This window comes from Equus caballus, chromosome 7, assembly GCF_041296265.1.
Source record: "Equus caballus isolate H_3958 breed thoroughbred chromosome 7, TB-T2T, whole genome shotgun sequence".
In the NCBI taxonomy this organism is placed as follows: domain Eukaryota; kingdom Metazoa; phylum Chordata; class Mammalia; order Perissodactyla; family Equidae; genus Equus; species Equus caballus.
The window spans coordinates 78,359,735-78,370,918 of NC_091690.1; the positions used below are offsets into that span (position 1 = coordinate 78,359,735).

Genomic DNA, 11,184 nt, shown 5'->3' on the forward strand with positions numbered 1-11,184 from the left:
TCAGCCAGCCCTGATGGCCTAGTGATTAAAGTTCAGCGCACTTCACTTCAGTGCCTGGGTTCAGTTCCAGGGCAAGCGACCACAGCACTCATCTGTCAGCACCCATGCTGTGGTGGTGGCTCACATACAAAAAGAGGAAGATTGGCAGTGGATGTTAGCTCAGAGGAAAATCTTTACTCCAAAACTCTGTCTTCACCCTTACCTGCTAGATACAGTACTCCTGTCTCTAATAAGGGTGTGAGAAGGACAGCAGAGCTCACATATTGTGCCCCCTCATACACGTGCTTTTTACAACCCACCTCAAATACACATGCAGGAAATGTTCATGTACACATACATATAGCACCTAGCTAACAGGAAGTGATTAAGTGTTTAATTTATTGATTATTTGAGGATGCAAAAAGATTTATAAATCTTTATTAAAAATCTTTATAAAAAATCTTCATAAAAAGATCTATAAATACCCAAAGACAAAGAAGTTAGAGTAGGATAGTAATACATAGCATGATAAAAAAGACAGATTTTACCATTTCCAGAGTTTATAAAATATGAATGTTTCTCAGGGGTTTTCCTAATTCTTAAGTGCTGAAAGACCATGGTCCATGAATTATTGTCCTCCTTCTTCTACAAAGGAACCGCTGGATGAGGGATGGAGGGCGGATCCACAGCCAGGCCCAAGGATAAGAATCGTACTGTATTTGTCTTGCTCAGGGAACTACTCAGCAAGTCTTACAAGTAGGGAGCACAGAGGGTGTCGTTGTCAGCGGAAAATCCCAAGTCTGCGTGGGAAATTCCTTGTGGCTGCTTTCCTCAGAGATCCCTTCACATCCTTGTTCCTCAGGCTGTAGATGAGGGGATTGAGCATGGGGGTCACCATTGCATAGAACACAGACACCAGTTTTTCCTGTTCTTTGGAAGACTTTGGTGTCATGTAGGTGACAATTCCTGACCCATAAAAAAGAATAACGACCATGAGGTGGGCGCCACAGGTAGAGAACGCCTTGAGCCTTCCCTCAGCTGCCTTCATCCTGACCACAGTCTCTATGATGCGGCCATAGGAGATCAGAATTAGAGAAACAGGTATGAGGAGAATCATGACACCCATGAGGAAAATGACCATCTCTGAAGTGCGGGTGTCTGTGGATGCCAGGATCAACAGTGCAGGGGCCTCACAAAAGAAATGAGCAATACTATTGCTGCCTCGGTAAGGTAGCCTTAGTATGAATGTGGTGTCCACCACAGACACAACAATGCCACTTGTCCATGATCCTGCAGCCAGCCGGGCACACACTCTCCACGTCATGATGCTAGGGTAATGCAAAGGGTTGCAGATGGCTACATACCGATCATAAGACATCACTGCCAGAAGGGCACACTGTGTACACCCAAAAATGAGGAAGAGTAGAAGCTGAGCTGCACAACGTGTGAATGAAATGAGCTTCTTCCTGGATAGCAAGTGGGCTAGGGTCTGAGGAATGATATTGGTAGAGAAACAGAGGTCAGCCAGAGATAAGTTGAAGAGAAAAAAATACATGGGTGTGTGAAGCTGGGAGTCGACCTGAACAAGGGACATGAGAAGCAGATTCCCAAGCACAGTGACCAGGTAGACACCCAGGAATAAGATGAATAGCAGCTGCTGGGTGTGTGGGTCATCAGAGAGTCCCAGAAGGAGGAATTCTGTCACCTGTGTCTCATTTGTCTGTGTCATAGTTTTCTCTTTTTTCAGTATGAAGTCATCGCACGCTAAACATAGGTGTGTATAAAGTATAAAATTATACAATTCAGAGTTGAAGCGCTTAGGAATTGCCTCTCATCACTATCAACCCTTTGAAGAATCCTCGTTATAAGGTTTTTAGAAGATGATCAGGCTGCTTTGGTTGGTATGTTTTCAGTATCGTGAAACTTAATACTTTATAAGATGGGGAATTCATTTTTAGTGTCCTCTGGGAGGCGCAGAGTTCATAAAAATAATCATCCTCTTTATTCTGAATATTACACTTCTAATAATAAAAACATAGATTGAATTCATCTTTAAAATCACGCCATTTAATTTCACTTTATTATCAACTAAAACCCTTGAGTCTTATGCTGCTCTTGCCATACCTCCCCCATCTCATGATAGTGTTGATTTTTTTAGTTCTTTGGACATTCAACCATTCCTCTTGTCTATTCTCTGAGAAGACAGTCACTAAGGTATAAGAAATCAAAAAGAGCCAAAGTACTTTGCAGAACTGACATTTTTTCTTGGACAAAATAACCTATTTTAAAAGAGCTAGGAAACCAAGGGCTAACTCTGGAGAGTGTGCCATAATCTCTTTGGCAATCCCATCCCCAGCTACAGCTGGAGCTCCCAAATATCACTCTTAACTGTCAATGACCATCCACAATAGCAGACACAACATCACAACACCATTTCCATTTTAAGACGCGAGCCTGCTCGTTTTCTGTGTTCACACTAAACTGCACTAATCTGCCATCTCCAGCCCATTGTCTCTCATAGCCTAGCATTATCCATCTACTCCTCCCAGAGATTAAAATCTGCTCCGAAAACTGTGCCTGTCTTTTTCATTTTTGTGTTCTTTGTTGTATGGCACACAGCTTTATTCAATAAATTGTCATTAATTAAATAAGGTAAATAAAAATAACTTGATCACATAATCTAGTAGAGTTGTTTTAAAAGTCTGCCAATTCCCTAGGAAGAATTCCAAGAATTGGGGAGCAATAATGAAACTTCATGGAACTCTTCCTAAAAGAGAGGAAAGAAATTTAAAGTCTAAAGTTTAAGGCCATATGCAAGCTTTGGGCTATCAATCCTTGATCTGTCTGGTAATGGTGCTTCAAAATAATGTTTTAAATATATTAAATAAAAATAAATATATCAAATAGGATGTACAGGATTACCAAGGAAACCAATATAATACAATATATAGTTATTAAAATAGTCTTAGAAAAGAATATGTGATATCATAATACATGTGCTTCTTTAATGCATTAAATTTTAAAATATTGTGGCAGGTCTAATAACCATGTTAATTTCAAAATGATGAGCTTAAATGATATTTTGAGCTATCTTCAACCACTGTAATGTTACATAAAAATATTTCTGATTTCTATTCGTGATAAAGTCATGGATCCTGCCAGGGCTGGTTTGGGTTGGTTACCTACATTCAAACAAAAAAAAAATTAAATTTCAATTCGAGTAAAAGAAAGATAAAGTAGTAGCATTCACATCTAAATTGAGGAACTCTCTTAATTCCAAGTTAAGAACTGCTGGGCTATGGGAATTACCAGCTTTCTCAAAAAGTTAGAATTACACTCTATGTAATCTGATGATGGACTCAGGCATCTGGATAGGTTTGTGAGTCAAAGTGATAAAGATTTCAATTCGTCATTGAAATAAAAAATGAATAAATAAAACATTAATATGAACAATCATATCTCTGCTTGATGATCGCTTATGGCTCCCTTATCTGACCACAGGCCACCTTTCCAGCCATTTTCCCTTCCACATAACTAGGACACACTGCATTTTTATATCCCACTGGTGTTTAAGAGCGTAGTCCCTCTATTCAGAGGTATGTCCACTACACAGAGTTAGCATCGCTTCCTTGAGCATTCATCACACTTTGAATATTCAGTCACTTTATTTGTTGAGCAAATGTTATTGGCCAAGCACATACTTGGTAATGGGGATACAGACAGAAGATCCAGCTCCTGAGGACAAAGAATCTCAGAAAGGAAGTACTGACTACAGTTGCATTTCATCTCCATTGCAGGTGGGGTGCCTGGAACACAATAGATTCACAGCAAATATTGGTTTAGTGAATGTATGCACCGGGCCAAGCGAGTCTTTATGATCTAACAATTCCTCAAATCAAACTAATATACGATTTCTTCTAAAGGGAAATGTAATCTATTGTCAAGATAGCTGATATAAAAATAAATTTTGAGAACACCAGCTATTTTAAGATGGGTACTTTTTCAATTGCTATCCATCTAGTGGATGACACTACCTGGTTGGTTCTCAGTCTCCTGTTTCACCTCAGATCCTTTAGACTTGCTTCCCTCTCTGCCACAGCTCACACATTTCCTAGAGTAGAAATTAGTACATGTGTCCAGATCTCAGGGAAAATTAAAGGGTAAGCAAACATTCTTTCTCAGTTTTGATGAAAAAAGACAGCATAAAACTAAACACTTATCACAAAGTTCTAAGTGATGCCTACAGTCAGTGGTAAACTTAAATGAAAAGGCAGCTATAGGATATTGCTGATTTCTATGCCTTCTTCATCTCACTAATAACTACAGGTTTTTTAAGATTCCATTTAGGAAAAATATTATCCAGGAACACCTTCCTTTCTGATTCACACATTTTCACCTTTCCCCACCCCTACCCATCCCCAACACACGTAGACATGGACACACGTAAGTACACACATTCACAAATATCTAGTCTATCCTAGATACATGTGTACCTACAGCATCATGTACTTACCTCTGTCATAACTCTTAACAAATTATATTGAAATTATTTTCTTTCTCTGTGACTGTAAGAGGTTCAAAGACAGGGACCATATTTGACTCATCTTTATTAACAGCAAATAAGATACATACTGGCACAGAATAAGTACCCAACACGCGTTTTTTGAGCAGATTTGACCTGAGCCAAAGTAGTAGGAGACAGAGAGGTAAATGTGAGTCAGATGAGTGTGATCTGTGACCTGTCAGATGGTAGGAGTTCTCACTGACCCTGGGAGGACAGCAGGAGAAGGCCGCCCGCCTGACCTCTCCTTATTTGTTTTTAAAAATTATGTTATTCATGCAAATGTGGAGGAGAAAATGCTTTCTCATATGAATCTGCCCCCAGGGTCAGGAAACTTCTGAAAAAAAAAATCATGTTTATGGTCAACCTTTCTCTCCTGTTATTCACTGTCTTTTCCTCAGATCTAACATCAACTTGTAAGTTCGCTTCTCTAAAAATGATATATATTACTGGATGTAGAACAAGTTTTTAGAGTTACAGAGTCATGGATTGTCTCATCTGACAAGTTCTCTTAAGTAGAGGATACTGAAGAAATTCATAGGAATCAAAGGAAAATACTAAATTCCCATTCCAATTCTAAGATATTTCATGCTCAAAATCACCTATTGCCTACCCTCCATACCCACTTACTGTCTTCCAAACGCAGCTCAACAAAGACATAAGAATCCCCACTCCAAGGATCAATATTGACTCCACGGAAGTTTTGCTTATGTCTCCATCAGGTGAGCGCCATGATTCTTCTTCACAGAGATTTTGACACTGTAATTGTGGTTTGATAAGGTAAATCCACTGTGGAAAAATCCTTGGCTAGATCTACTGCAGAAAAGTTAACCCTAAGAATCAGATTGTTTGAGCAAAATTAGTTGAATTTTAAAACCAAATCTATGAAGAAATTGAAACCTATTCACTCCCAATATATATCAGATTATTCCTTTTGTTCACCTCCTGCCCTCTGTTTCTTTTCCTCTAAAAATATTGCCAATGTTTTCTCATCTGGTGGAGAAAAAAGATCAAATTAGCACGTCAAAACCAGTAAAGAATTCTCACTGTTGAAGGGGAAACTGCTGCAGGTGTATTGGCTGCAGAATAGGCAGAGCAGAGATTGCAAGACTGAGAGCATCTTGTCATACAGTCAAAGGACTCAGCACAATCTCTGAAGTCAAGATCAAGGACAAGGCAGGAAGGAGAATCCCCACATCTCCCATGTCCTCCTGCTCCATCCACTGGTGTAAGCACTGACTTCAGGGCATATTATACAACAATAGTTCCACTTAAATGAGGTGAGCAGAGGGATACTAGGAGCAGTCTCTGGAGTGGCTGAAGTGCTCAGGAGAATTCTGAATTATTAGGGTGGATCCTGAGCTGCATTTCTTCTCAGAAGATTCACAAATGGTTATAAGAAGAACAGAAAATAGCATACAGTTAGCACTCATATCTTTGTTTGTGGGCCTCATCACCATGTCTTCTTACATATCTTCTCTTTTGGGATGTGTCGTATTATTGTAATTAAGTATTTGGTCTCTGGCTTCTAGGTTGTAACCCAGGTCTATGATCTCTGTATGATTTTGAGGAGTTTTATTATTTACAGAATGTGAATATGATGTATAATATAATAATAATTATATTGTATTATTATATAATCATAATTTTAACATTATTATATAAGAAGTATACTACATAATAGAGTCTCCAATTATTAACATTTTAACCAAATTTTGTTTATTATTCATCTCTTTTTATACACATTATTATTTTCATAACTTGATGGTAAGTTATAGACTTGATACCCAGAATATATAAGGTACTGCTACAAATTAATAAAAGTAAGAAAATTCCAGTTTTTAAAATGAGAAATAGAACAAGCACTTATAATATAGGAAATACAAATAGCTAACAAGAACATAAAAAGTTGCACTAACCATAATTAGCCCCCCGAGTATATAAATTCAAAACACAGTGAAATACCACTAACCTTTACAAAAACAGATAAAATGATTGAGGATGTAGGGCAATTACATTCCTGATGGGAGCATAAATTGGTACAATTAATTCAAAAAGTCCATTTGAAAGCGTTTTTGAAAACTAACCTAAACATACGCCTTCCCTCCTACAACCCAGTAGTTTCACTCCTGATTACATACCAAACAGAGACAGGTGTTTATATTTACTGCAAGATAGGTACAAGGATTTTTTATTACAGCTTTATTCATCATATCCAAAAGTGGAAACAATATAAATTTCCATGGACAGTCATGCAGCAGAATACTATTGAGTAATTTAAAAAGAAGGAACTACCATTACACACAACCACATAGACACATCTCCCAGAATGGTGTTTAGTAAAAGAAGCCAGACACACAAAGAAGCATGTACTGTATGATTCCATTTATTTCAACCTCAAAGACAGGCAAAACTATTTTATATTTTTAGAATTCCAAATAATGGTTACCTTTGAGGGAGTTTTGATTTGGAGCTAATTGGGAGCCTTTTGATATGCTGTCATTGTTCCACATTCTTATCTGTATAATGGTTGGATAGGTGTACACATATGTAACAATTTCTTCAGTTATACTTAAGATTGCTTCACATTACTGTATGTAAGTAATACCTCATTAAAAGAGAGAGAGAAGAGAAAAAAATGAAGTTAAGCATTTGATTGAAACTGCTGGGGACAGGAGTGTAAAGCAGCAGAGCAAATCCAAAGGCACAAACAGGGAAATAATAAAGATAAAAGAAGAAATAAATGAAATAGACAAGACATGAATACGATAAGATTAACAAAATCCCAAATTGGTTCTTTGTAAAAGTTACTAAGATAGCAAAAACTCTATCAAAGATTATTTTTAAGAGTGAAAATAGTAAATGAGGTAACTCCAAGAGGCTATTCCTCCAAAGAAATACAAAAAATTATGATGAATACTGTCAGAACAAACTACCTGGACCCTGGAAAACAGTCCAAAGTTTACAGTAACCAGTTGAATGTTCAATCAAGAAAAAGACAACTGAAACCAAGTAGAATTTTGTGTTGCTTTAACTTACTCTTACCAGGAAAGTGAAATGACATGCCACTGAATGAGAGAAAACGTTGCCGAACCAGGTTTGTTTTTGCCTGTCACCCAGAAAGCAAATCACAGAGACGACGAGTTTGCAGCAGAGAAAGGGTTTTAATCACAAGTCAGCCAAGTGAGGAAGTGGGAGAATGAGTCTCAAATCCACTTCCTCAAAAATGGGGACTCGGATATTCATGGGGTAGGATGGCAAGGTGGTCTGCAGTGTGGAGATAGATGATTGGAGGAAGGAGAGGTGAGGTAATAGATGAACTGCACAAGTGGAGTCAAGCTTCATGCCTCCACATAGGACGCATGTTCACAAAATGGTGGCATTAGCATGATCTGAAGGTGGAGTTTTTAACCTCTTGACATCAAAAGGTCACTTACTGGGCACCTGTGCAGGTCCAGTTGATGGGTAGGTTGTCTCACCCAGTCTGAACTGGACAAGGGGGTTCTAATTCCTCCAAAACAGCTCAAATATCCATTACCATGGTGACCCAGGTACCAGGGAGATGTTGTCTATAGGAACCTAGTGGGTGTTGGATGGAATATTGCCTAAGCAGCACAGTTAACAATGGGTGGCTGAATAACTAAAAGCTATAATAAGTTATTGCAAAAAAACCCACAAAACTTTACTAGCTACCTAATCATCAATAGCTGTTTACAGGTTCCAAAGATATTTGTACATCATATATCTGATGAGAGTCTTGTATCCAGAACAGATAAAGAATTCAAACAATTCAAGAACAAAAAAAATTCCAATTTAATAATGGACAAAGAATTTCAAAAGACATGTTTCCAAAGAAGACATACAAATGGCTCACAAGAACAAGAAAAGATGCTCAACATCATTAGGCATTTGGGAAATGCAAATGAAAAATCCACAATGAGATACCACTTAACTCCCATTTTGATAGCTATAATTTTTTAATAAGGAAGGAACAGAGGGAGGGAGGAAGGAAGGAAAGAAGGAAGGTAGGAAAGGCGGAAGGAGGGAAAGAAGGAAGGAAGGAGTATTGGCAAGGCTGTGGAGAAACTAGAACCCCCACACATTGCTGTTGGGAATGTAAAATTGTGCAGCCGCTGTGAGAGACAGCTTGGCAGTTCCTCGGTAAGTTACTCATAAAATTACCATCTGACTCAGCAATTCCACTCCTAGGTACACACCCAAGAAAAGTGAAAACAAGTGTTCAAACAAATGCTTGTAAATAAATGTTCATAGCAGCACTATGCACAATAGTCTAAAGATGGAGAAAATCCAAATGTCCAACAACTGAGGAATGAATAAGCAAAATGTGGTATATCCATACAACGGATATTATTCAACCATAAAAGGAAAGGAAGTGCTGAAATATGCTACAACATGGAAGAACTCTGAAAAAATGCTGAATAGAAGAAACCAGACTTAAAAAAGTCACGTATATATGATTCTATTTACATGAAATATCTAAAATGAGCATAACCATAGAGATAGAAGTACATAGAGACAGCAAGCAGATTAGTGGCAGATAGTAGCTGGAAAGAGGGATGATATGGTACAGTTAACGATATGGGGTTTCCTTTCAGGGTGATGAAATGTTCTATAACTAGATACTGGTGACAGTTTCATAAGATCATGAATGTACTAAATGTCACTGGATTGTACGTTTTAATGGTAAATTTTGTGATATGTGTATTTTACCACAATTAAATAACTAAGTAAATAGTAGAAGAAACACACAGAATAATGGCAACACCAGCACCCAAACGTATTTACTAAAATGCATGACCAAGGTGCTCTGAAGATTTTTTTAGTTCTCAAGCAACACAAATCAAACCCATGGCCTTTTTTACAAATTATATGGAGAACACTTTTGTCTTCTGATGCATTATTTAAGGAAACAAATTAAAAGTCACCACTTTCATTTGAAAAACAAAAGTGATTTTTTTAAAAGGAGAGAAAAATGCAAATAAAATATTGAGTAAAAGGAAAATAATTACAGATATAACTTTTATTCAATGAAAGAGTATCATGAACAACTATATGCCAATAAATTTTAAAGTATATGAAATGAATAAGTTCATAGAAAACATAAAATTTGAAATTGATGTACAAAATAATTGAAGGAGAACATGAAATGGCAAATAGCACTGAAAATAAAACTACAAAGACTTCCCTTCCCAATACACTCCAGGTCTGGATAGTCTCACAGTTGAGTTCTACCAGACTTTCATGAAATGGTCCATTACTTTCTTTATACATTCTTCCCTAAAAAACAAGAAAAATAGTTAATGCTTCCTGTCTTATTTTATAAGGCTTGCATAAACTTGAGTAGTACAAAACTACATAATAGTGTATATAAGAGAAGAAAAATATAGATTCGTTTCACCTATGCATGTGGATACAAAAATCCTAACTAAAATTAGAGCTAATTGAATTCAAAAGTCTATTTAAAAATAACACAGCATGATCAAGTATAAATTGTCTCTGGGATGCAAATATGTTTTAACATCAGAAACTATACAAAGAAATTTATGAATTATTATACTGAAGGATAAAAATTAGATAATAATCTCGGCAATGCAGGAAAAATATTTGTTAAAGAAAAACACCTATTTATTATTTTTTAATTTTCGTAAAATGGGAATAAAAATAAAATTTCTTTTACCTGATTGATTATACACCAAAACCCAACAACATATCTCATATTTAACATGGAAATTTTAGGTGCAGTCTCTGAGACCAGGAACAAGACAAGAATGTTGCTATCACCATTCTGTTTAGCATAGCACTGAGAGTCATTGAAAACATCATGAAGAAAGAAACAGATATAATATATAAGAACTGGAAGAGAAGAAATAAAACTATTTCTAGTACTATTTGCTGATTATGTGTTTACCCACCTAGAAAAAACAAAAACAAAAAAATTCAATGAGCAAGCTGTTAGAGGTAACAAAGAAAGATTTCCTGGATTGGACCCCAACCTAACAAAAAGAAAAAAGCAGATTTCTCAACTAGCAATAATCAACTGGAAAATATAATTTTTAAAATAGGATACAATTTCACAACAGCAACAAAAATTATAAAGTATGTAGAAACGAATGAAAAATACACAAGACCTCCATGGGGAAAAACATGACACTGAGAACGAAGAAGGCAAAAAGTCTTCCCCAGAGCAAAAAGCTGTGAGATAAGCTTTGCTAACTGCAGCTGTGCATATTCAGCATAATCAATTGTTTAAAAGTAACCAGATCTTTCTCTTCCTCCTTAGTATATGAGTCAGCTGTCTTTCCCAGGAAGTCAAGGTCCAGACGTCAAGATTCAACCTCACAAGGCCAAATGCAGGCCGAAGATGAAAACTAACCAGAAAAGTCCAGACAGTCAAGGGAAAAGAAACTCAGTCTTCAAGGCCAAACACAGGCTGACGAAAAGGCACCAACCAGCAAGGCCACGTGCTCCTGCTCCCCTACCTAAAATCCTAGCACATGCTCTCCCTCCCCTACCTAAAACCCCAGATAAAACCTTTGCCTTTTTCCTTTCGAGAAAGTGGATCTGAGTTCTAACTCCCAGCTACTTGTCTGGTGGTCTTTTGATGCTAAACCTCTTTCCTTGCC

At 37.1% G+C, this 11,184-nt stretch overlaps 1 protein-coding gene and 1 long non-coding RNA gene across 2 annotated transcripts; both read right to left on the reverse strand.

The window, feature by feature from the left end:
- Window positions 1-760: 760 nt before the first annotated feature.
- Window positions 761-1,708, reverse strand: OR2D2 (olfactory receptor family 2 subfamily D member 2). The gene has a single exon (NM_001391697.1). The coding sequence runs from the start codon at window positions 1,706-1,708 to the stop codon at window positions 761-763; it is 948 nt and encodes a 315-aa protein (NP_001378626.1).
- Window positions 1,709-8,329: 6,621 nt separating this feature from the next.
- On the reverse strand, window positions 8,330-10,802 carry LOC138925291 (uncharacterized). The gene is made up of 3 exons (XR_011441223.1): window positions 10,690-10,802; window positions 10,474-10,554; window positions 8,330-9,838 (listed from the first exon to the last, which is right to left on the reverse strand). It is a non-coding gene; the product is annotated as an uncharacterized lncRNA (long non-coding RNA).
- Between the last annotated feature and the right edge of the window lie 382 nt (window positions 10,803-11,184).